At 44.5% G+C, this 27,000-nt stretch overlaps 1 protein-coding gene across 2 annotated transcripts in view; it reads right to left on the reverse strand.

Annotated features, from left to right (window-relative positions):
* Window positions 1-1,941: 1,941 nt before the first annotated feature.
* The window catches only part of rcan3 (regulator of calcineurin 3), a 35,430-nt gene continuing 10,371 nt past the window's right edge, over window positions 1,942-27,000 (reverse strand). Inside the window, exons 1-4 of one of the 2 annotated variants that reach the window (XM_079370419.1) lie at window positions 21,773-21,951; window positions 8,175-8,348; window positions 7,086-7,257; window positions 1,942-5,072 (exon numbers count right to left, since the gene is read on the reverse strand). In XM_079370419.1, coding sequence (XP_079226545.1) covers window positions 4,918-5,072; window positions 7,086-7,257; window positions 8,175-8,348; window positions 21,773-21,859 — 588 coding nt within the window. In that variant the 5' untranslated portion in view covers window positions 21,860-21,951 and the 3' untranslated portion in view covers window positions 1,942-4,917. Of the gene's footprint in view, window positions 5,073-7,085; window positions 7,258-8,174; window positions 8,349-21,772; window positions 21,952-27,000 lie in introns of those variants that run through there. The other variant, XM_079370418.1, reaches the window with a different exon arrangement.

Raw genomic sequence — 27,000 nt, forward strand, 5'->3', positions numbered from 1 at the left:
GGAACGTTAATCTATATTTAAACATTAGAGACGAAACACTCCTTAATGTCCACGCTATAAAACAGAGGAGCTCTTATCATTTAAGTCAGCCTTATCTCCCTTTCTTCCTGAACCAGATTAAAGTGTTTACTCTCACTCCTACTTATCTCTTTATCAACATAGAGGATGTCAAAGCTGAGAGAAATGTTTGGACTCAGCCTGAATAAAGCCCTTACACTCTCTGTCGATTACAGTATGTGTACCTTTAAGCAGCAGCCTCACTCAAAACTCATTGTGTACATCTCATTGTAGCCTTGTGACTCATGCGGCACTCAAGATTCCTGCTTGAGAAACTGATACTTTCAAACTGAGTAACTGTGGAAAGTCCAGAACCTGTAAAGGAAACTTGAGGTAAAAAAACCCGTCCCCATGAACACTCTCACTGCCGCTGGGTTTACCTGGTTTGTTCCTCTCAGGTGCAACACATCTTAAGGTTGAACAGTGAGGGTCATTGTAAAGAGGAATTCCTCCCTCCACGCACAGTGAAGAGAGCTTTCTGTGAGCGGAAACAAGGCGGCACTGACTATTTCACAGCTGCTCGTGTGTCCTTCTCTACCTATAAAATACTCACAGCTGTCGTTTGTGTTCACCTGTGAGCGCGGCAGCTGTGGCTCGGGTAACAGGTACGACCTCTGACCCTTTCCAAACCTGCGTCTTCACACTCAATATCAGGAAGCATCCATCTTTGCATTATGAAACATCTCGTTGCTCTTCCGAGATGTGTATCTTTACGTCTTTTGTGAGCGAACCTTAAAGTTGCCAAACGTGCTTTCGAAAACAAACTTTAAAAAAAAAGAAAAAAGGTATTTTTTGTTTTCCTCCCTTTACACAATAACAGAGAGGAAGTAGGACATGAACAGTCTCCTGTCATAGAATTCACGAGCAGTCATCGCTCTTTTTGTCATGCCTGACGTGACAACAGTGGAAACAGGTCACGGCTGCACAGCCACCTCACTGAGCGTCTGACATGTCTCACGTCGCCTTTTCCTCGCTGAAAGAATCATTTACTCAACCTTGCTTGTCAGCGTCCTTCCAATCACAGGCAGGCTTTGACCTGATATTAACTGCTGAGAGGTCCTTGGGAGGGATATGAGGTGCAAAGTGCAAGCGACTGCAGCATTGCCCAACGCTAACATTACAAAGCAACGAAAACGATAAAAAGCTGCGAACACTGATGCTATCTACCGGAAGGGACAGAGCCCACTCTTTTTCTTGAGTAATATGTCTGCATGTTATGAGTGGGTGGGGGGGGGGCAACATGGTCGACAGGAAGACCATGCAGCTTGACAAGCTGATAAAAAAGGCCGGCTCAGTTCAAGGCAGGTGTAAAGACGCACTCTGGATTGAGGCGAAAAGATGCACGTGAAAAAAAAGGACGGGATATGTATCGTCTCCATGACACCACGGCAGGCCGGAGAAGTAGCTGCAGCTCATTTCACTGCGCTATCCATCCATCCATCTAGCTTTCAGGTCACTGAGGTGGTCAAGGCCTTTCTGTGTGTTTTATAGCCTTTGTGTGGAACAGTCAAGACCAACACATCGGCCAATCGTTAATCTATCTATCAATTAATCTTTATTTGTACAGCGCCAAATCTCGAGACGCTTTACAAGAAAAAAAGCACATGGGAGAATGTGCAGGCAGGATTTCTCTTTTTTATTCCCCCACTTCCTGTCGTCCACACTTCCTCGTCGCCGAGGTGGCGGTCGGAGCAGGTCGTGCATGAAGGAGGACGGCTGTAATAAATTATGATGAAGTGGCGGCGTTTAGTTTCTGACTTTCATTTAACCTCGTTTCACGTGTGATCGCCTTCCTCGCCGCTTTGTTTCAGCGCTTGACAAAAAGGGAAATCAGTTTTCTTTTTCCTGTATTTGTGTGGCTCCTAAAATAAACACCACTGAGAATGTCTTTTAAGAATAAGTCTTTATGTATTTCTCTATGTGAAACAAATTGCTATTATACTACACAAATAGAAGCGGATACTTTCAGAGACAGAGACCACCTCTGAGAAATAAGTACAGAACATGAAAATACACAGAGCGGTATCATAGAACTGTAAATTATTGCTTGTTTTGCTACTTTGTTTTCTGAATCCTACAATACAAGACACAATATTCATATTTGAACAGAAACGGTACAACAGTGACAAACGGCATTATTGACCTTTTTAGTAGACGTTCTCCAGAAAATGAAAGAAAACATTCAAACAGAGTCCAAGTTGAACACAACACAATGACAGTTGGTTTTTTTTGATCGAGCATCTTCAGGACTTATTATTAAACTTTTTTGTGTTTTTTCTATTTTTTTTTTTTTTTTTTTTTTTTTTTTAGTTTTCTGCTTTTTTCCCATCACATCATTGCCAAGAGAAGCTGTAACAAACTGCACACTGGGACATGGCCTCAGCAACAACAAAACCGAAAAAGAAAAAAAAGAAGAAGAAAAACACTTGGCATATGTACATAAATATACATCTTCATTTCAACTGTGACCACCCAGTTTAAAACACCATGACCACAGAGAGTACAAAAATCTTCACCAGCATCTTCCTCTTTTAACATTGGAGTTCATCCAATCAGCTGTCAGCTCAGATAAACACGACGGCTTCGACTTCGGTGCATAAATAAAACTGCACTCAGCCATCACAATGCTTTTCAAAGGAGACGACATGAACATGAAAACAAAGACACAGATTTAGTTTTGTATAGAGTCACCCTGCCTTGTTTTAAAAGCCCGTCCATGTCCATGCATTTACAGCCGCTCGCTCCCTTTTTGATCAAAAACAAAGGCCTGAAAATTCTCAACAGTTCACACAAGCAAAAAGGAAGTGGAGCATTTTTTCTCTCACTGCAGTATGCTGGTGAAAAGGCTAACAAGGTGATTGGCTTAAGATAAAAAAAAAAAAAAGCAACACAAGAAAGAAACAGAAGAAATGACATGTGCTTCCTACTTTGTGTTTGTTTGAAGGAAACAAAACATTAAAGTGCTCACATGCAGACAGACTTCTCTTTTGCTCGATATTAATATAAAGCAGAAATGTATAGAGTAAAAAATAGTCATGTTCGATTTCATGCTGCTTCATGACAGATACGATTCAGACTCACTGCTGAGACGCCCCAAACAGCCCTGTTAGGAACGTTAACCTGCTGCTTCTGAAGCGTTCAAATCTGGGAGGGAAAACACTGATATGGAGGATGAGTCGGAAACATACTGGGAGTTTATGGAGATTTGTAGGATTTTCATCTGGATTAGAACTGCTCAAAAGAATATAAAAGGAAAGTGCAGCTGACATGTTGAAATGTGAAATGATTTCTTTTCTGCTATTTGAACCAAAGTTAATCCATTAATACGAAAGAAATGAAGTTGTAAGGTGAGTGGATGCTTTGGTTGGTATCTCATGAGGCTTTTTCATTTTTCCCTTTTTTACCCAGCAAAAAAAAAAAAAAAAAAAAGGACTATTCCACCAATGTATATCGCTGGGTTATTTACATCGAGAAGCAGCACGGTATTCTTTGACGGAGACGGAGAAAAGCCCCCATGTTTGCTTGAAGATCAGTGCAAAAAAACCCAAAAAACATTAGTAAAAGGTTTCCAGAAGGATACCTGTCACAGGAAGGTGAGTTTCATCAAACAGAATAAGACATGAGAGATGTGAGTTACAACAGGAAATCAGCTTTTCAAACCCCTTGAAGAAAACGACGGGGATGAACTGTCTCTGATTCGTCAAATCCCATCAAAGGTGACAAACGCGGATTTTCCATCACGTTGAATACTGAACCGTCTCTCTTAGACATTTTTTTTTGTCCCCCTTTAGATGTCACTTCAATCTCTGCACAGGGATATGCACTTTGACCCCTCGAAAAATTTGTCACGCCACCACCTCCTTGTCGACACAAACAACGATAAAAATACACCTCAGCTCCTCGTCTACAGAAGTAACTAGGCATGCAAAAGTATCTGGGTAACAAATACATCGTAAGAATACACATCGAAGTAGTTCAGCGAAAAAACGACACCTCTCCAAATAAAAAGACAAAATAAAAAAAAACAAAAAAAACAAGCCAAGAAAGAAAGAAAGAAAGAGAGTCAGAAAAACCACCACAACGTTGTTAGTCACATATGGCGCTTCGTGCTGTGTGTCATGTTAAATAAGTTCCTTTTTTTCTGGATATATCTGGTTAGTATTTGTGTTTCTGTATGTGTTTTTAGTTATACAGTATATACATGCAGACAGGAGCGGAAACATCACACACTCAATCTTGATGCGAGCTGAAGCGACAGACCCGGCAGATATGAAAATGAAAAAAAAACAAAAAAAAAAAACAAAAAAAAACAAATGCACGTCAATATTTGTAGAAGTTGTCTGAAAATGTAATTCTTTGTAAAAAAAAAAAAAAAAAAGGAGAAAATGTCTTTGCGTAGAGGTGAACCTCAAACGACGTACAAACGACAGTGAGACACGAGGAGAGGTCGAAGCTAACAAGATAACGAACGAGTGAACTTCTGACGAGCAATGAGAGCTGAGTGTGTGTGAAAAGTGACAGGTGCCTGCGTTGGGACAGGTTTTCTTCCTGACCCCTCTTGCTGAAAAAAGGGGGGGGTTGGTGGTGGCTGCCGCTCCCCACGCTGTCCGCAGAATGTGATGAGTGTGTGTGTGATTCTCATCCATCCCCATTCAAGCCACCTCATTCCATCGCCACGTTCCCCACAAACACCGTCTTTGAGCAATGTTTGTTGGTTGTTGTTTTTGCTTGTAGTTGAACTGAAATGAGGGGCGTCGACGCTCTCTGTGAGTGCAGAGACAAGAGAGAGAGGGCAGGTGTGTCGCGGGTTTTTTTAAGGGGCGGACGGGGGCCGCGCTGATGTCGTCGGGGGAGGCCTCTCTAGTTTAAGACTTTCGGGGGTCCGTCTGGACGTCTGGTCTGGACGATCTGTTGCTTTGGCCGCGCCGCCTCATCCTCCTCCGTCTCGCTCTCGCATACGTGGACGACCACGCTGGGGGTGGACTCTGTGCCCGCATGGAGCTCGTACTTTTCACCTGGAAGAGAAGGGAGGTGAAGGAGAGACAAGTCAAATATCAGCCAAATAAAAGATTTCAGAGGAGACATTACAGAGGAGACATGCAACATTATACACACAGATAAAGCAGAAATTAAATCTTCTGTAAATGTCTCTCTCTATGTGCAATGTGACGCTAAAATGTGCTAACATTAGCCTGCTAACACAACAATACAGTCCATTTTGTGGGGGGGTTGGAGGTGTGTTGCTGGATGAGGGCGAGGCTTCAGTCGTTTGGTTTCATGCTGGGGCTCAATTCAATTCAATTCAGTTTTATTTGTGCAGCACATTTCATACAAACGTAAACCCAATGTGCTTTACAGAAGAAATAAAGACAAACAAACACTCATTAAAAATAATAAACCAAACAAAAGAGACAAAGATAAGCTAGCAGCCAAAGGCTGGAGAGAAAAGCAATGTTTTAAGACCGCTTTTTAAAGAACTTTAAATTTCTACAGACCTCAGATCAGCAGCTAGTTTGATCCTTAAAACTGCAACATGGTGACTACACTGACTCAAGAGCGACATCTACTGGATCAAAAGGTCACTGAAGGTGAGGCCAAAGCTTCATATCATTATCATATCTTAAATAAAAGTATTAAACCAGGAGAAGCTCATGGAGGTGAAGAACTTTATTTATAAGAGAGTCCTGGCCGAGAGGTCCAATTGACTCTTCTTAGAATAGTTTTCTAGAAACTACGATTCCCAGCTGGTTGATTGAAACATTTTTGGCAGGAGGTTTTTCCCTAAACTCTTTTTTTCAAGATCTTATCTTATAAACATTTGGCGCTTGATTACGTCTGACCGACATTTCAGATGGAAGAGCGGCTATTTAGATCATCTTTAATCATCGAATTGAAACCATCGTGCAGAAATATGTTTGCAGATATTTCTACAGTCAAACAGGTTCGGCAGCCTTTGCAGCTTTTATTGTGTCTTTGCGTTGCTCTTTATTACACATGTGGGATATTTTGACATGACAGAGTGATTGTGTGTCCTTTGTGTGAGATCAGACAGCCGCTTAGACGAGCCTTCAAGAGAAAACAAAACCGCTTGCCTCTGAATAGCCCTGCTATTTGTGCAGATGCCAAACTCAGCGGACTCAGATTGAAAACATGCACTTGCTAGATTGTATCACAGTTGCCATGGAGATGAGATCAGACAGCTGGCAGACAGGAGGAAATTGGTCTCATCGTTTTTTTTTTGTTTTTTTTCCTCCTCTTCGGTGCCAAACAGGAAAACGGACGTTGAATGGGAGACGTGCTGTTACCGCGGAGGGTTGACAGAGGGAGTCAGCGCACTGTGCTGCAGCCCGCCGCTAATCTGATTCTAGGATGTGAAGCGAAGGACAAAGCCATTTCCTGATGCCCCGTGTTGCCATGGTAATGTGTCAGAAGTGATCCTATGGGACGGAGAGTGTGCAGTGTGCATGTTTATGAGCATATAGAAAGTTTAATCAGGCTTTTGAAAAAAAAAAAAAAAGATATAAACACTGTTAATTTAACACAAACACTGTTAAATTGAATAAAGACTTAGAGGTGATGTCTGCATTCACAAACAGGACGACGTCGTGCACAGAGCAGACCTTTTAATGTGCGTCAGGTGACATTTCAGAGAGGTGTCTGCAATCTAAGATCTTACCCACAAGGCAACAACAGCCTGAATGAAATCTGAGCAAACAAGCTGCAGGGGAACGAGGTCTTAGAGCGTTTAAACCTCACGGGGTCGAGCTGTGCAGCTCACACAATTCAAACCTTTGCCGGAATTGTAAAATGGATGGGAACTGAAGAAATGCATCTATTCGTGGTGCAGTGAAAGTGATTATTAGAGTTCATTAGAGTTAGACGATTAAATATGGAGTGATGTTGGTTCACTGTTAGCCCTTTTTGAGTTTAGGCGTGAGTTTTCTTTTTCTTACACCTTCATCGTGCACTTTCTCCTTCATGCTGTTTCTGGGAGTTATTCTGTATCTGATGCTACAAGAAGTACTTACCGGGTCCTAGCTTGGCTACTGCACACAGGAGGTCGTAGTTGATGACGGGCGTAGCGTCTTCGCGCTGGCTCCAGCCCACAGGCGGTGAAGCAGGCGGTGAGATCAGGAACTGTTTGACAGGCTGAGGCGGGGCCAGGTACGCCTTGTCAATGTCCTCGTCCCCGTTCTGAATCTAAGAGAGAAAGGGGGCATGATGGGAACAGTGTTTTAGTCTCAAACTCTCCAAGTCCTTATCAAGACAGAATATGACTGCTTTGACAGTTGCTAATTATAATAAAAAAACCTGCATGTGGCCTCCTGTCAGACCAGTGAAATCCTTCATAGTCCTAAAACACACATTCAAAACTATAATGTAGAATAATGTTAATCTGTTTTGAACATGCTGTATGTGTTAGCTGGGTTCTGAACCCTGCAGATACCAATTAGCATGTTTGCTAATTCAAGAATGTTTACACTGTTTTTTTTTAAAATAAAGCAACAACAATAGTAATGACTTGACTGAATGGTTTCTATAGAAACAGTGAGAGATGTACGACAGTTTCAACTTGAATTAAAGCACCTTGGTCCTTTTTCTTAGAACTGCTTTTTTTAAAGTGAAGCAGAAAAATGATAAAAAGGGACTAACTGATGTAATGTTTTCTTACTAACACATTTAATTGATGCTGTAAACACATCTTGAGTAATGAGTAATTAAATGTATAACGACTTCATGATCACACTGAAGAGACATCCTCTTCTTGTTTTGCGTTTGAACTGCAAACAAACATCCCTCTGTTCGTCTTTCCTTTCTACGCCGCAGGAAACAGACACACACACACACACACACACACAGAAACACACACACACATATACTCAGACACACACACACACATACTCAGACACACACACGCGCACACAGGTGGAAGAAAAATCCAGAATATATGTAGTTGTGTGCATTAGCATGTGACTGACTGAGTGTTTGTTGGGATGAGGAGGCATTCAGGTGCCGCTCAGAGACAGACGGCACGCGATATAAAAAAAGAGAAGGGGTGACATGAAGGCCGAGCCCCCTGTGCTTGACCTTCCCGTGACCCCTCATCTGTCCCTCACCTGGGCGAAGTAGAGTTTGAGCTTGGTGCCGTTGAACTCGGACTCGTGCAGCTCGATGCGAGCGCGGGCAGCGGCCTCCGGGGTGCCGAAGTTGATCCGGACTCTTCGGAAGCTTTTGAACATTTGGAAAGTCGTGTGTTCATCGTAGATCCTAAACAACGCCTCGAACCTCTCCTGGAGAAGAGAGAAACAGAAAACGCACACAAGGTTAATCACTCAATGATCCGTGTTTGTGACGCGGCACTTCCTCGAACGTGGTTTCACTGCAGCTCTGGACGAGACGTTTCGAGAACTTTGCGAGACGTACTAGAGCAAAGCGTGGAGCTAACTTGTATAGGACACGCCCACCCTGGTAGGTCACTTACACTTGCCTGCAAAAGCAACAAGAGCTGGCCAATCAGAGGGAAGTAGGCACATAGGGAGGAGGAGCCTTAAAGAGACAGGAGCTCAAATGAACCGTTTCAGACAGAGGCTGAAATGAGCGATCAAACTGACGCCAGTATCAGACAGAAAAGGTTTTTTGAGCTACACAACTCGCAACGTTACTCAATTGCTATCCCAGAATGACATCATTAATGGTGAAAGTGAGTATAATAGATCTCCTTTAAAAGTGCTAATAATAGAATTAACTTCATTTACATAGCTCCTTTGAGTCAGGCCGTGTAGAGAAGTCTAAAAAAATGTAAACACAGTGACAGAAACGTCAACAAGACTCTCGAGTGAATTCAACTTTCGACTTCTTGTCAATTTCCTGCCATCTTGTCTGGTGTTGTTTTTTTAGTTTCTCGCCTCCTTTTTAACCGCATGATGTCTGTAACGACACTCACATGATATATTTCCCGCCCCCCCATGTTTTTATCTCTCGGTCCTCTCCACAGGTGCAAAGTGTGCCTCCTCGGGTCTCAACTCAATCAAGGAGCTCAGCGGGAGGGCGACCGGAAAAGGCCGCTGCCAGAGCTGGTTTTCGGAGTAATCCACAGGCATGACATGTTCTTCATTTCCAAGCCGACCACGTCGCAGCACAAGGCGCCTACGTGACCATGAAACGTCTTCTTTCCAAGAACAAAGACGCATTATTGTCTGACTTTTTCACTTTGATGAGAGGAGAGTCAAAAACAGCACAGGCCTGATTCAGAAGTTTGTGTTCTGCTCGGGTTCTTTTACAAACAAAGACGTTTTAATCACTTTACTGTTGAAGTGAAAATGATGTTTTGCCTTTAAAATTCATTCAATGCTTGAAACTATTTGTCTGCATAAATCTTCCGTCTTGTTAAGACAGTGTGATCTGTTCAGCTGAGACAGCACCTGGAGTGTGTGTGTGTGTGTGTGTGTGTGTGTGTGTGTGTGTGTGTGTGTGTGTGTGTGTGTGTGTGTGTGTGTGCCTCTGCACATTAGCTTCATGATGGCAGAAACCAGGTCATCAGTGGTCTCAGTCTTTGTTTGCTGTCAGCCCTCCATGATGACAGTGTTTATGACATCATGTTCACATGAACCTGTGAAATGATCGCAGGTATTTTTACAAACATGAGAAGAAATCTGTTCATGTCATGTTTAAGTTGTTTTGATTTTAAAATAAATACATTTATACCAATAATTTTTTTTGATTTATTTTAAAAACAATTTTTTTTTTATCTTTGATTGATTGATTGATTAATTGACTTGATTAAATGGTCCATTAATGAATGGTATAAATGTGTACTGGAGTCTAATTCAAAACATCGTCGAGAGCTGTTCTGTCAGAAATGTCTGCATTCCTTCTTCGACACAATCACGACGTCTGACACATGCAGAGCTGTTAATGATGGAGCACGCCGTGAACCACAGTGACGCCGCAGTGTCGTGTACACTGTGGCAAAACAAGCAGCGTTTTAAGAATAAGAAGACTCCATGATTTTACTCAGAATCCGGCCTCCATGTTTGTTTACAGCTGGTTATCCCCCCCCCCCTCCGTGTACGTGCATCTGGGCGCCTCGGGGTACCTGGCTGAGCGTCAGCGCTGAGTTCCCCTCCAGGCGTTGTGATACCACTTTTAGCCAGCTTTGCAGTTTACCATACATGGTGCATTATTAGAGAGGCAAAGGAAGGTCGAGTCAGGAATGAATGAATATCTCTGAACTCCTTTTTGAGCGTGTTCAGGCGGATTACAGACCTGCTTATCGGCAGGAATTTTAGAATTTCAAAAAAAGGAAAGAGTCATGACTATACGGGAACGGCCAATTAAACGTGTGAATTTAAAATTGAATCTCGCACATCTACAGACTACAAAAAAAAAAGTTGTGTTAAGTCCCCCTCTTCTACATGCATAACACCTTGTATCAGGTCATCTTAGGGATTCATACACATTCAGGGACAGATCCACTAAGAATGGATTGCATCGCTATCGCTAACAGCGCCCCCACATTCTGCCCTGCTTTAGTTTTGCGAAGAAAAACCTGGTCTGCACCTTCACCTGTGTGCGGAGCTGCACTCCAAATTTGATGAGCAAGCAAGTGGAGGGAAACTTCGACGGGGTTTATTTAGATGCCAGGATCGGAAAAAAAAAAAAAAAAAAAGGTGAAATGACCTTCACTGTTTAGAACAAAGCTCGCTCTAAAAACTTCTCATCCTCGTGCGTGACGGCTTCGAACCTCTCCACCAAACAGGTGTGGATGAAGTGTCCAGTCACTGACAGCCCCGTGTTATATTCACAACAGTAATGTCAACGAGAGATTAAAATACAGGATTATAAATCTGTGCCACAGAACAATAAAATGAAAAGCTCGTACATCAGTGTTACGCTGGAGTTCTTACTAACCAGAGAATTGACTGTGAACTTCTCTTTGTTTTCAGAGCTTATATAATCAGCTTGAGAATGAAAACAGAGCACTTGTTTTTTTCAAACAGTGAACTTTCCGTGTGTGTTAGCCAGCCGCTATGACCCACATGTCATCAAACTCCAAGAGTGATGAGCGATAATGTCATCCTTCTCACACACACGCACGCACACACACGCACACACACACACACGCACACGCACACACACACACACACACACACACACACACACACACACACACACACACACCTCCTTTAGCTAAATGGATGTTCTGGCATGAGCTGAGATGTGGGAAAGCTACAAAGATCAGGTTCCACAATAGCATGTCGTTTTTTGTTCTTGTCCACACACACACACACACACACACACACACACTGATGCTGATACACCCGTGGGTGAGTGAGCATGCTCGATCACTAATTTATGCGTTCTCTATGAGCGGACATCCTGAGGGAATCAGAGGGAGAAGAGGAGGAGGAAGAGGAGGGGTGTTCAGTTACAGAGGTAACGTTCCCTTCACTGCCTTCATTGTTCTCTTTGTGTACACAGAGTGTGTGTACATACATGTGTGTGCAGAGCTCTTCACTGTGTTGCCATAATTAGTTATCAGTACAGGTATGCACACACACACACACACACACACACACACACACACACACACACACACACACACACACACACACACACACACACACACACACACACACACACACACACACACGCCCGCGAGCTGAGGCAACGTCTGCAAAATAATGTGACAGGTAGAATCTGAGACCGCTGAAGGACAAAGCCTGTCAGCAAAGCTCGAGTGTACCAAACACACACTCACACCGACACACACTCACTGCTTGATCTCGCACCTGTTATTATTGTATTTGCAGGACAACAGGTGAGGGAGGAGAAGGGAACGTTGTATGCTCGTTTTCAACAAGCCAGGTACCCACATCAAATATAAAATGTGTAGAATAAAGAACAGGATGAAGAAATAGTGAGGTCATCTTATGGGCTATATTTATCCACCGGCTGTGTTTGAGGCCGAGGCAGCTCAGAGGATTGGGTGTGAAGTCACCGCTCTCAAATAGACCACGACTCGGCTTTTTCAAACAGCGAGTGCTGACCGCGTCTTTCTCCATGTCACCTTTACATAACAGCCGGGGGTGTCGCTCAACAGGCTGGAAGTTCCTCCCTCTCCTCACGTCCTCCTGCTGATGCACGTGTGAGCCAGCCTGCGGGGGCCCGATTCACCAAATGAGCCATCAGCAGCACAAACAAAAAAAAAAGAAGGAAAAAGTTTGCCATGTTTGAGAGTCACGCATGAGTACGTGCGACCATTTTACACCCGCAAATGTTATCTGAGCTCTGCTGGCGACGATCTGTTCTGAAGTAAGTTCCTTCGTTTCATAGTTTCGGCAGCAATCGCCACGCTTTTGAAACCCACTTTGCTAAACAGCGACAGCTTCGAGATGACATAAAGATGGAAAAAAAGTGAAAACTGTTCATGTTCACCATGCGAGACGAAGATTCAGGGAAAGGTGCAGTTCTATCATTTTCCAATTTTACCAAAATAAAAGCTGTCACACTTTCACAACGATCAAACAGTTGCAGCAAACAAATTATTTTTGATGGCTGATCAAATGTTTGAGGGAGTGGAAAGTGAAGGGAGAATGCTAATGATGCTGCTAATCATTTCCCCATGGTAATACACTGACTGACATGCAGTGTTTGAACAGCAACATGTGATGAGATGGAGCTGAACATGAGCCATGATGTGAGGACTTCAGCCACATGAGGCAGATAGCTCAGTCTGTAGGTACTTGGGTTGGGAAGTAGAGGGTCACCGGTTCAAGTCCCGACACGGATCACGATGTGGAAGTTGGTCTGGTAGCCGGAGAGGTGCCCTTGAGCAAGGCACTGAAACCCCAAAACCGCTCTGGTGTAGCAATGTGCCGCGGCTCCGCTCTGACATCTCTCCGCTAACGCAGGGCCGCACTTCCTGTTTGTGAGTCGGGCCTCTGTGTGTGAGTGTAAAACCACAATGTCCCCCCTGATGAAGAAGATGAAATACAAAATGATAATAAATAAAACCAATGAGCTTATTTCTCAAGACACAAAGTTGGCAATCAGGAGATTAACATATCCTTAAAAAAAAAAACAATTATGGAGTAAGAGTTCAGTTGACTTAAAGGCCAATCAGAGACAGAAAAAAGTGGCCGTGACAGAGAGGCCTCTCTGGCGCCTGCAGGGCCGTCCTTCAGCAGATTGCCTCTTGGCTAATGAAGCAGTTATGTTCCTGATGGTAACAGAAAGACTGTCATCGCAGTGGCATCAGGATGTAACTGTGGGCATGACTCACACTGAGAACCACGGCGAGGTCACTCGAGGTCAAGACGGAACCATCGTGTGAAAGAGATGAGATGAGGAGAGTTAGGAGACGTCGTCCGTGTTTCTTTTTAAGATTAGTGTGGAAGGGAAGAAGGACAAAAAACACCGGCAGAGTATCGACTTCACACCTCTTTTCAGTCATGAATGAGTCAAGAGGCAGCATTCAGTGTTTCCCCATCTTATGTAAAAGACGGATTACGTGTCTTCAAAGTGCAAGGATCACTGGCAATTAGCTTGTTCTGTTCGCCCTGTCAGCACAATAACTGATAAACACGCTGAAAGCCAACTACATTTCAATCGAATCATCCCTCCCACAAACACCCCGTTCTCAATGTATTTTCAGCAAACTGAGCTCAAACTGCGATGTTCCCGAGCTTCAAAGTGCTGATGACTTTCATTGTTGTCAACTCATTGTGCAGTGAGGGGAGTTACGTAAAGACCTACATATTCATCTGTTTGTTCTCCGTCGGTGCAGAGAGGGAACAAGTCACATCAGCTGGAACACACAGACATGCCCCCGTCTTTCCTTTGATCGGCAGCGTGACGGCAATCAACAAATCATGCACGCAGAAAAAAATGAAAAACAAGGGGCCTTAATGTCATTTAAAAATACATCAATACACGTTTGTGCCCAGGGAGAAATGAACTGAGCTAATATGGCGAAGCAAAAACCGCCTCAGATTTGATTTAGATTATTACATTTATACAGTATAATTGACTGATTCATTGTTTGATAAAAAACAAAACAGTTAGGGCCGGGAAATTAATCGAGTTTCAATTTCAAATACAATTTTGGGTTCCGACAATCATGAAGACAAGATAATTGAGAGCTTTTTTAAAGGTTCAATTTGGGGCTTTTTGTAGGCTTTTTTGGAGAGAGAGAGAGAGAGAGAGAGAGAGAGAGAGAGGGAAACACAGGCGGGACTGAACCCGAGCTTCCTGCCTGGCGGACTATGGCCTCTGTACATCGGGTGTCCAAGAATCGAGTGCCGCATGCCGTGCTGCGCTTTAATCTGCCATGTGCTGTAAATGATTCAAAGTGTTTGTTGTTAGTTTACCACAACAGTACATCACCACTACCTTAAAGGGTAGCAGAGAGAATCACTCCCATGATTCCCCACAAGCCTTGAGGTCCTTTTTTGTTGTCGATTGAAAGCCCCCTGGTGGTGGTACTTACATACTGCATATTTAAGTATTGGTTGCCGTCCTGATTCAGTATCTGAAAGCAGACTTTGTCATTGTCCACTCCATTTAAATCCACAGACTATCCTCGCTCCGTTTTGATCTGGTTCTGCCTTTAAGCCAGCACAGTTATTTTATCACAGAGGCGCTGAGATACGACAAATCCACGATTGTAATCCACAGAATAGTTCAGCTCTGTGATGGTATTTGGGATCAAAATATAAGAAGATTAAACCAGCCTAATTTGGACTTAAAGAACGGTCATTCAGTGTTTGTTTTTGGGTTTTTTTTCATTCTGCAAATCACTCATGTTCCAGTGTGACACGTGCATGGCTCAGTCTAATCCAGACCCTCGTGTTTGAATAGGGATTGGGTGAACACCAACAAACTGGGCCACCGAGCCTCAGGGTGAGTCAGCGGCATAGTTACACTGGAAATAGACTGTGCTGGAATAATTAAGAAAAAGTCATTTCTTAAATGTGTGGACCATCATTTTTAATTACTATTTCCCCTGAAGGCCCAAACTGGAACCAGTCTAATGAGGTTGAAAGAGAGACGCAGATTGTAGAGATAACAGACACATCTGGAGGATAAATCTCATACCTGCACGCTCGTCTGCTCCGGCACATTTTTGCTTATCACATACCTTTTTTTTTTTTTTTTTTCCATATAACTGAGCCAACTTTCCACTGCAATCAAGTCAGTTGAACTGAAAATGTATCATGTTCAGAGCCCAGCAGACTTTCCAGCTGCCAAACACAACAATGAAAACTTTCAAGAGTAGAGCACATGTTTCACCTTCCAGCCATGTTTTACAAAACAGACATCTTAATCTGCTGATATAGCAAACCCGGCAAAACAGCTTTTCAGATAGGGCGTGCTTGCTAAGCTACCGCTTATCACATGCTAAAGGAATTCTGAAACCCAACAATGGTGGTGGCCGTGTTGGAAATGCTGACGCTACTTAACTTTCAGTCGATCTGGTAAACAAACAGAGTTAGAGCTGAAGCGAAGTGACACGCCCGCCTGTCGAACATTAAACAAGATTAAATCCAGAACATGACTTTTCAGAATGAAGGTTCAGAGGGATCAAAATGTTGGGATTTTTTCTAATAAATTGTTGATGCCAAGTCACAGTTTTGTTTACATCGCTGCATGCCGACGTAGAAACACTCCTGACAACCAAATATTAGCAGACTTGAAGTGTCTGACATTTCACCGCTCATAAGATCTTCAACGTTAAGATGATTTATCTCTTCTGATCGGTTTGGAGTTTCTGCTTGTGGTTCAACACCAAAGACGTTTGGCAACAGTTAGCTCGCTGGCTACTTAGCATGAGATTATGTAAAAAAAACAACAAAAAAACAGACTCAGCGCTCGGAGATTAAGTCTGTGGCTGTCGACGTGTATGACCCGGCAGTGAGGACACACGGGCCAACATGGCTCCAAAATAAGCAGCCATTCATTTTAAGTACAGCGGCAAATCCTCCGCAGTACAAAACAACAAAAGCAAGCAATGATTGATAGCATTGTGGGATGTCTAAGAGCGGAGCGGGTGTTATTACACTTGGATCGATACCTCGAGCAGGGAGCGGTATCAAGGCGGGCCGACGCCGCGGCGCTTCACTACCGCTCCCTTGAGGACGGCGTGTCCACAGCGGCGAGATCTGAATCAGTTTACAGCGCGAGGGGACACATTAATTCTATTACCTCCAATCTGGTAGTTATGATTTTTATTGAGGCGGTAGCTTTTCCTTTTCAGCAGCACTTAGGCCTCGCCTGGACACACATAAACACACTGTCCTTACGTCACACACTCTTCGGAGCGGAGTGCGTCTGCAGCGTCTGCCACATGGAGTCACACACTTTAAGAGGCGACAGCGATCCGAAGAGTTACACAACGTTACGTAAGGTGGCGGTAACTCTCACTTAAAACAACGACAGCAGCAAATCTGCAGAGGAGCTTTTTTTCTGTGTCCCCATCACTGTCTACTCTGCTCACCTCTATTTTACCTCCTCCTTTCATCTCTCTCCTGGTTCACAGCAGCCAAGGCAGATGTTCAGAGGCCAACGCAGTTTCTCAAGATTTAGGTTGGTGTTGTTTTTTTTTTTAGCTCGTTATGAAACAGACTGAGTGCGGATCCGGCTCAGTGGTACAGCCTCTTAACTGGGAGGTTGGAGGTTTGATCCCCAGCTCTTGCAGCCACATGCCCGATGCGTCCTTGGGGCAAGACACTGAACCCCGAGTTGTTCCAGCTGTGCTCAGCATTCATGTGTACGGATAGGATTAGTCACTGCTGATGCATCAGGTGTATCGTCATGGTGACTTCACACAGCAGCCTCTGCATCAGTGTGTGAATGTGTAGGTGTGACCTGTGGTGTAAAAGTGCTTTGAGTAGTCAGAAGCTCAAGTCCATTTACGAAAACTGTAATAAATGTCGCTGTCTCTTTAAGACCCTCAACAACAAATCAGACCATTCGCAACGAGTTGATTCTTTCTATATTGATGTGATGCACTTTAATGTCAAAGTATTTCCAAACATTCAGCTGCTTCCTCTCGGATCTAGTGAGGGCTCATTGCGTTAGATCTCATTTGGGTGCGTTATCTGATTGTCTTGGACTTTGCAGCACAACAACATTTCCTAAAACGTGTGACGCAATATTGATGGCGTCCACTTTGAGCTGGCCGACACACTGAGCTGAAGCCCCTCTGTTTTCATCTCAGGTCCCTGCTTTTCTATTTTTAGCCTCTAAAACTGTCTCGTCCATCCGAGCTGTTTGCATTGGACCGGAAACCTTCAGGAACCTCTGCTGGAAAAGTGATGCATCAGTTGTTTATACGAACAAAGGCCATCCATTGTTGACGCCGTCCCCCCCCCCCCCCCCCCCCCCCCGTCTTGGCGAGTAAACGGCGGGCCTCATGCATTCCATTGTGAGTTCTTTCTTCATCGCTTCTAATCTTGTCCCTTCACAGCCACGTCGTCTTGGCCACAGGGTAACCGGACACCCCACCCAGGAGGGCGTCTTTTGTTCTACGTCACCCTAACGGACGCAGCACTAACCTTTAGCTGACACCTGAGCCCCGGAGCTTCTCTAGGGTTTCAGGCCAATGTGAGCTGCCCGTCTCTACCTGGCTCGTGCAACAGACGGAGGGGGAGCAGGCACACCTGAGCCCCCTGCTCGGGCCCAGGATCGCTCAACCTTGCCATGATGCGATCTGGTTTCCTACCAACACAGAACCTGATACGGTCAGCGTCTCCATCCATGCCGCGTGTCCCGCCGCTGCTCCTCTGCCCTCACCTCCACGAGCGGTCAGGGGAGCATCGCCACAGAGTTTTGAAATGCTGTGCCGGGATCGTTTGAACAATCAAACCCGATTTATGTTTGATGAGTGGAAGGCTCGGTTGTGCCCTCCCTAAATAATGAAGCACAGCGGAGAAAATTGGGTCACTGACTAAACGGCTAATGATTGATTTTCACAGGTAATAAAGGCTCGTGATAAATTTGTGCAGGATTGAAGCAATGGCGAACATATTAAGCAAAGTCTGATCACAAGCTGTGAATATTTTGTCTCTTTTCAAGCAAGAGTTGAAAAATGTCACAAACTTCCACGCTCCTGATATTCAGGATCACTGCTCTACTTTGTGTTTTGCCACAGCGCACTGAATATTTGCGGATTTCGGATGATTTGTCTGAAACAGGATCAATGTGAAGTTTTTTTTTTTAATGGCTATACACAGAAAGTCATCCAAAGCTTCCCTTAGATGCTGCACAGCCACTTCCAAAGAAAAGATACTGAGACGTTCTGCTCTTGATGGGCTCTACGAGTCACATGAAATAACGACGCGTTGCTTTCCAGCTCAAAATAACCATCGCAAATGAAAGCAGACGACAACCTGTTATATAAGGGCGCGTATCAAAGACAGAGAGGGTGGGAAAGAATGAAAACATCACAGACGTCAGCAAAAATCACTGCAGCAATGCTCAACTGCATACAGCACATTAGTCATCAAGTCTGGTGCTCCGGCAACATCTCTGTGGCGAGCGAGCGTCAGACGGATAAAAGACACGAGTGACAGGCAGACGGGACGGAAAAAAGGTGACGGAAACTTCTCCTGGCGTCCTCGCCGAGCGGGAGGGGCGTGTGTGTGTGTGTGTGTGTGTTTGCTGATAGAGGTGTTTGTGTGTAGGTCTGTGAGTCCGCTGACTCACCGCTTGGAGTGTGTGAGTGTGTCAGTGTTACTACAGTCTTGGGTGTGTGGGAAGCTTAAGTTGAAAAATAGCTCGCCCTTTGTCGCTCGCTGCGCAATCCCCACCGTGTTTGAATTACAAATCCTGCAACATCAACAACAAAAAAAGAAGCGAGTTCTGATTTCTAACGTCGCTTAAAAATGGACAAAATTCAGCGAGAGGCTGAAGCCAGAGAGGCTGACAGGCGGATTCATTATTTATTCATGTATAAAAGAGCAAATAAACGGGCACCAATCAAACAGGCAAGTGTGTAAATAAATAAATTAGATGTAAATGTCAGCGGCAAATCAAGCGTGCTGGGTAAAGTGTGTCGGCTTTGCGTCACACCGTAACACATTCGCTGCCTGCCGTCGAGCTGTGACCTTCACCGCGTGTCCTGTGCTGTCATGTGCTGATGCTGGGACATTTTTCCAGGTAATGATAGCGTGTTGTGTGGAGCGTGCACGCACTCGGCGTCTGCCCACCCGGCGTGCCCTCGTCGAACCCTCTCCTCGCATAAACAACGGCGCCTCTTGTGCTCGCTCACAAAGCACTCGCAGGCTGTGATGGCACTACACCGTTACCCACGGCTCTGCCATTATTACAAACAACAACCTGCCCCGTGCGCAGCCTCTGTGTTTGGATCATTAATGATGTAACCAGCAGGCATGGAGCCAACGCGTGGGCACGCCATTCCAACCGTGTCAAAACAAAAGGCTCCCAAAAAAAATCCCCACAGCCAGCCTTAAAAAAAAAAAAAAAAAAAAAACACACACTATTCGCTGATTTTCTTCATGTCGCCTTTTCAAGCTCCACTGCCAATGCCTCATCTTTCTGTGAAGTGTCTATAAATAGCAACAACACACGTATGACTTCACCCCAAGTGCTTTACAGCTAAACTGGGTTCTGATTATTGCTCCCCGTCTGCCGATGTGGCGATATTAACAAAAACAGGGGCCTTAAATGAGCTCATGTCTCGTTGATTGATAATAATCATTAAAAAAAAAATAATCAAAAAATCAAAAGTGATGCTCTATCAGAGGAAGCTTCCCCCCCCTCCACTTCCCCTGCTGTTAATCTGCCCTCTCCCCCGGCGCGCTCACTGTGCCAGAAACCAGGATTAGTGGTGTTCTTTGTGTCATTCGAAAGTCAGCCCTGTGTCTGCTCTTTTAATTGTGCTCAAAACCCTTTTTATTCAGGAGAGAGTGGGAAGATAAGAGCTGCTCGAAAGGAGGCCTTATTTTTTTTTTTTTTAATGAAGACTGTCCTACAGAGGGCGGCGCCTGGTCTGTGAGGCTGATTTTGAAGCACTTAACCAGGTTTCATAGTGAAGTCCCAAAGATGTTATCTGAGTGTGCATAAAGAGATCTGACGCTTCTTAGCGTGTATGAACCGCTCTCTCTTTCTTCAGTCTAATTAGAGAAGCCAAAACATTGACCGCCGCTGCTCTACAATGAAGAGACGACTGCAGTGAGAGCTCTCACTTTGGTCGCTCTGCAGTCCTGAGGAAGTGTGATTAGAGTTTTGCACAAACACAGAAGCTGCTGTGTGATCAGACAGCAGAGGCTGACCTGACGTTCTGCATCATGCCATAGAGACAACCCTTCATGAGAGCTGCTATAATTCTAGTAATAATAAGTTGTGGAAAGAAAGATGAGAAATGGCAGACTGAGGTGCTGCATGAGAATAAGCTGGCTGCTTCAAACCTTCAATTGCTGCTTGAGGTTGTGAGATAAAGCTGAACCCAGCGTTTGACACACACACACACACACACACACACACACCACTGAAGAGCACAGGCACAGAATGAGTGTGTGTTAGTGCCAGAGCCTGAAAACATTACAAGTCTGTGATGAACTATTAAATGTGTGAACACACACTGATCGTGTTTTTTTAGATCTTTTCTTACTGACTTCCTTCCCTCCCTCCTTCCTGACTTCCTTCCTTCCTTCCTTCCCTCCTGCGTGTCTTTCATTTTCTTTCTGAGTGACAAGCCCACGAGATGTGGGGAAAACATTCTGACATTGGCTTTCTAAATAGTTTACCAGGTTTATCAAGCTTTAGAAGTCCATCTGTGTGGCCTTTTCTGCTCCCAAAACTGGCAGCATGCAGTGCCAGAGGTGGATTCCCCAGGCTCACTTTGAGGATATTAAAGTGCAGCTGCTCTGTGACTGACAGGCTGCATATGGAACACCTGAACCTGCCCTGAGGACAAGTCAATTAAATATGACCGTAGAAAATCTTTACTGAGTTTACTGGGTTTATAGTTACATAAATGTCCTTTGAGTAAAGTCAATCTAAAGATTAGAACTCTAACATTATCAGCACATCTTTTTTTTTTTTCTTCGAATGGCACAATTTTAAAAAGCCCTTTAGATGTGAGACTATAAATACTACATTTCTATTTTAACATTAATTTGCTGCTTATATAACCAACCCATTTTTGACAGTTCTTTTCCCATCTACCCCAGTGCACCTGCAATGCTGCTGGGATGAGGAGAGAGAGAGAGAGAGAGAGAGAGAGAGAGAGAGAGAGAGAGAGAGAGAGAGAGAGAGAGAGAGACTGCGTCTAAAACTGCCTCACTTCTTCCACTGCATGTTCAACTCATCACACACCCTCTCATTCAAATGCGCATCATATCACAGAATCTAACGCTGAACAAAAAATGTGCAGTGATGCATCAACGGGGTGCATTAGATATTTTCCGCGTGTGTCCCTTTCTTGGCCCTTCTAACCATTTCTGCAATTCATTCAGCGTCAATCAGAGCGCCGCGTGCGCGATGAGCGGAACGTGCGTCTTTGGCGAGCTGCGGCTCCCATTGATAAAAATCCTCATCCTCATCCGAGAGAGGGCTGCATTCAACGTCAGCAAGGCGTGCGTTGCACTCGTGTCGGCAGGCAGCATGCAGACAGTCCCGAGCACAACAACACAAGGACACGAGCGCAATAATGATAGGCTGAACCGTGCGCTCCGTTTAAAAGTCCTACCTGCATTTTGTCTGACGTAAACACTTCGAGGTCGACGTCGCAGGCGATGATGGTCACCATCTCCAGTTTCATATTTATCGATGGCATACCCCTTCGTGTTTTGGGCAATAACGAAATGGATTAAAAGTCTCTCTCCTCCTCGGTCGCGGGTACAAACTTGAGTTTTCTTGGTCCCCCTTTTTGTCTCAGACGTTGAGAAGGTGAAGTCCAGCCGGAATGTTCTGCTTGTTGTGTCAGCTGAGAGGGAGAGAGTTAGTGCTGGACTCCTCACTGCACCGACGCGCTGCTCCGAGTGATGCTGCAGCAGCCGAGCAAACTCTCTCTCACTCCCTCCCTCCCTCTCCCCATCCAGCCCTCTCGCTCACTAACCCCCCTCCTCCCCCCTCACCCTCAAGCTCCACATTGACGTCATCACCATCCTCACGTTCGTCGTCTTTTACGCCACTACAGTGCCTGACGAACCGTGCAGACTTCATGCTCCGGTTTATTCCGCTTTTTCTCCTTTTTATTCTTTCTATGGTTTTATGTTCCCTGAGCTGAGGAAAAATGCATTCTATGAGTCAAGTGATCATAGGTTACAGCACCAGTGTCACCCTGACTCACCTCCTGCACCACAGAGAGCCTGATGTTTACCTGTGATTGAGGCTCATACAGCACATTCTTAATTAAAGCCCAAAAACCACTATGCTGCTAATGTTTGTGTGTGCAGGTCATACTGAGGGCATATAAAGTTCAGTGGTTTGTGGACATAATAACAAGCACCTAACTATGATGCAACACACACAGAGGCGGGTCTAGAGTCTGCAGAGGCAAAAATGCATTAGGGGGCCCCCTCCAACCAGAGTTCATTATTATTTTCCTCGTTTTTTTTTTTCATATCTAGACAGACAATTCTTCTTCAGTTGATTTATAATCAAAAAAAGTTAGAGATTAATTGTCTGTCAGTGACCAATCAAATCCTCAGATAGACCTGGTGGATATCTAGAATCCAGGAAACATGTTGAAATAAATATAATACAGTACATTACACACTGTGCGTTGTGTGTGTTCGGTCAGATGAATAAAAGGTTACAACACAGGTGATGTTGTTTTTTGTGTCCACCAGTAACATTAAGAGTGACACACTGACTGCTTATAAACAAAGTTACAACATAGAAACCTACAGTAGTTCTACTGTAACCAATTCTTTTGTATAAATAATCACCTCCTCGCTCACTGACAGACATCCACAGCAGTGTGTCGAAGCTAAAACGCTTAGCGCAGGCCTCTACAGCGTCGCCATTTCTTTCCCTCCCTGTCAACGCATAATTGCATAACCATGGCTGTCAGCTGCATGCTCTGGAGTTAGTGCTGCCTTCACTGAACATGGTTTATAGCTTTCATGGGCTTCAGACAAACAACATGGTTATACGGTCGTCACGACGATGTGTTCGGTTGGGGGGGTCAGAGCTATTGTCTCCCCACATTACACAGACAATTCAAACACTTCTAATTTTGGATGTGGGAGTCATCAAAGCAGATTCCTGCTTGATCCTGGAAGGGCTGATGTGAAAACTTAAAAATACTTTGTCAGTGAGCTGTGCTGTACTTTTAGTGCTGCCTTGTTGATGGGAGATTAACTGTACCGTGGCTTTTTATCACTCACAATAAAGCAGCTGATGTGGCCGACTTTACTGCTGCCACAGCTCCTTCTCTCTTAATTAAGATGATACAAGTTTCCACTTCAGCTGCACACCAATCATTAAAAAAATTCCCACAGACATTAAGCTATTGCATAACATCCTAATGAACCATGTCTTCTTTCCATCACTCAGATCATCTCTCACTCCCGCCATTTCATAATAATAATTGCCCAGCTAGCTGAGACAGCTAAGTCTCCCATAAGCCATTAATATTGAGGCTTGGGGCAATGAGGGCTATTTATGTCTGTGTGTGTCGGGCATTGTCCGTGCAGATCAGACGGAGAGCATCAGTGAGATATGTGAGGATGACTTGCGTTCCTCCATCAGACACCATCAGTCAGTCATCCGCGTCTGGAACAATCTGCCTTGAAACGCCAGACACCGTCGCGTATCAGAACATGTAGCGTGTTGGTCTGAGCGAACAGTCGGCCGCTCCGTCTGCTGAGAGAGAATCTGTTTCATCTCTTGGAGCCATGGCGGAGCAGGCGGTATAGAAGATGTAACTTGACAGGTCTAGATATTATTTCAAAATCCCCCCCGCGCAGCTCATTAATCACAAGCTCAGGATGGATAAAGCTGTGTGCCCATGTCGCCTTTTCTTTCTAAATCCGCTCAGTTTTTCAGAAATCTAATGTGGTCTCAGCTCTCCAAAGGTTGTGATCATTTATTTACGCCTTGTTGGAAAATTCTCTTTTCACTTGGCCCTGTTGACAAAGCCTTGGGTAAACAGAAGTTGTAGAGATTCACAGTCGAGCTCGAGGAAGCTTCAGACGAGCAGAGGCTTTGTTGACGTCGAGTCCTTGAAGCCATGCTGCCATGTAGTCAGGACTCGTTTAATCTGAGACAGCCTTTGACGCGAGTGTTTCTTCAGCTACTTTAAAGCAGAACACGCCAAACAGACGTGTTAGCGTAGCTTGAATTTTGTCATGAAACACGTCTATATAGCTCTAATGCAGCTGACTTTATGTATTCATCACTGTTTCTGTGTAAGTCTTTGAACGTCTCTACTTGTATTTTGATCTCCGAGCACTGAGAGATGAGGCCGTGAAGTCGTCGCACATCCGTACAGTGAAGAAGTGAGTCGTTGTACGCGCGTAACGCACGGGCACGCACACTTGCTCAAATGCCACAAAAAGGTTGAATTCATCAAAATCACAACGTTTCGATCATCAACTACTTCAAGAGAAATCGTGACCAGAATTTCTGATATTTCTCAACCAATGGGATTGACTTCCATGAACAAGTTTTGCAGTTTGGATCTCAGAAGGTTCAAAACACAAAAACACAAACATGTTAGAAGAGGGCCTCATAGACTTTTTGACACCATTTTTTATTCAGGGCACACATGTGCAAGCGCCTGAAAATGGCTCCACGACCCCTGGTTTATGTGTTTTATATGTTCCACTTTGACCTGACTGACCCTCGACAGTCGCATTCTCTTTAACGCAGACGTAAATGAAGATGAAAGGTGGGGTCGATGAGGTTCTTGAGCTTGTGTGAAGGGTCCAGTGAGTAGGTGTGAAAAACATGGGGAGGGGAACAGCAGCATGTACGTGCCTCGTGTTAGCATGCATTAATGTTTCAGAGGCACGCTCGATAACGCCGTAACCACGGCTCTGCATGTGTCGATGCATGCCTCTGAAAAAGGCGGACGGATGGTTGCCGATGATGAAGCACTTTTCTTCCTCTCTGGCCTCGTTCTGCAGCTCTCCCCTCCTCTTCATTCTGAATTCTCCTCTCCTCATTCACATTTCTCACTCGGTTAGATCTCAGCCAGTACACCCGAAACACAGCGCCGAGCTCCACATCATCCTCATCCGCTCTGTCCATCCACTTCCACTACAAGCCTTTTTATTAGACAGCATTAGTTGGTGGTTTAATTTAAATCCTCTATTTCTTTTTTTAAAAAAGGGGAGGAGCTTCTGTAAATGGTTGTAATCTTCTTTTTGGAATATTTTTAAACATGCATTGAGGTACTGCAGTCTGCAACATACACTCATTATGAGGCAAACAGCACCTCCACAATGCAAAAAGGCAAATACCTGCAATCGCAGAATATTTAATGACTTCTTCAAGGTTCTTTTAGCCTCCTCAATATTCTCATTGAACAGAGGTTATTAAGGTTTAAAAGTTTGGTGTTTACAGCTAAATGTGTAATTCACAAATCAAACTCAAAGCATGCAAACTCAAATGTGAATACGTGCAGCCTAGATCCCAAAAAGTGGACACAGTGAAACTGGAGGTACTGCAGGCTCTCTAACATGCATGATGCACTTTATAAGCAGGAGGAGGAGGGGAGGAGGCAGAGAGGCAGAAGAAATGCTCAAAGGTTGAGACGCTGTGTCTCAGACTCACTGACGTGCAGAATTTGTATTCTGGAGCGGCGCTCTGCAGAGGAGCAGGAGGGAGGAAATCAGGGCAGTGGATCATCGCGCTGGGAAAAGATATACGCATGCTCATTTACACACATTTATACCGTAATGATATAACACGTATGGAATCATAGCATGCTGAATTTAAACACAGTGGCATACAGTGAAGGCTTGTAAATGTGTGTTTGTGCGACATGCTCATGTGTGAATTGAATCAGGAAAACATGCACGCACACACACACACACACACACACACCTTTTGAATAAAAGAGCATATCTAAAATTAGAATGTGTGTGTGTGTGTGTGTGTGTGTGTGTGTGTGTGTGTGTGTGTGTATATGACAGCAGAAGAATGAAAGGAATGATGGTAAAAAATAAAAATACAAAAATCTCAAGAGCTCTGCCACTGCTGGCATGCAAATGGACTGCAGCTTCACTTTCCTTTTTTTTTTTTTTTTTCATTCACGCACACACACCCCCCCCCCCCCCCCACTCATACTCACACACCATCCCTCCACGCCTGCCAACCCCTGGTTACACCAGGCTACCTCACTTGGCCCAGCCACACGGAGCTCTGGTTGCCAGCGCCAATGCAGCTGCTGTAATCTAGGCCAAGCTATTTATAAAGCAAGCAGCCAAGTACAGGCGCAGGGAGCCGCGGGGAGACAGAGGGATGGTAGGATAAAAGAGTGTCTACACAGAGACAGATATACAGAGTGTAGGTGAGATAGAGTGAGAGGCAACTGTGGGGGTGGATGGCAAAGATTGAAAATAGAGAGAGAGAGAGAGAGAGATCCTGACAGATGCAAATAAAAGCATGAATACCTGAGGATGACCACATAGCAGTTACTCACTGTAAGAAAACAACACAAGAAGCATCCAGAAGCAACTTCCTTCAGAATCTGTTGCATCTGAAGGTTTGGATTCTGCAGACGAGCCGGCAGGGTTTAATGTGAGGGAGGAGGAGGAGGGGTCTGTCTCTGCTGCAGTGTGGTGAAGAATGGTGATGGATACGTTTTTACATGACTTCGAGCGATCAAGTTTTAATTACCAGTGACAGAGTATTCCCACAGGCTGACTGTCTAACAAGAACCAGCCAGCCATCGTGGGAGGCGCGTAAACTGCAAAATGCAGAAAGTCTTACATGGGCTTGGCAATGATGTGAAGATCTTGC

The sequence above is a fragment of the Symphodus melops genome (assembly GCF_947650265.1).
Source record: "Symphodus melops genome assembly, chromosome: 19".
NCBI lineage: Eukaryota > Metazoa > Chordata > Actinopteri > Labriformes > Labridae > Symphodus > Symphodus melops.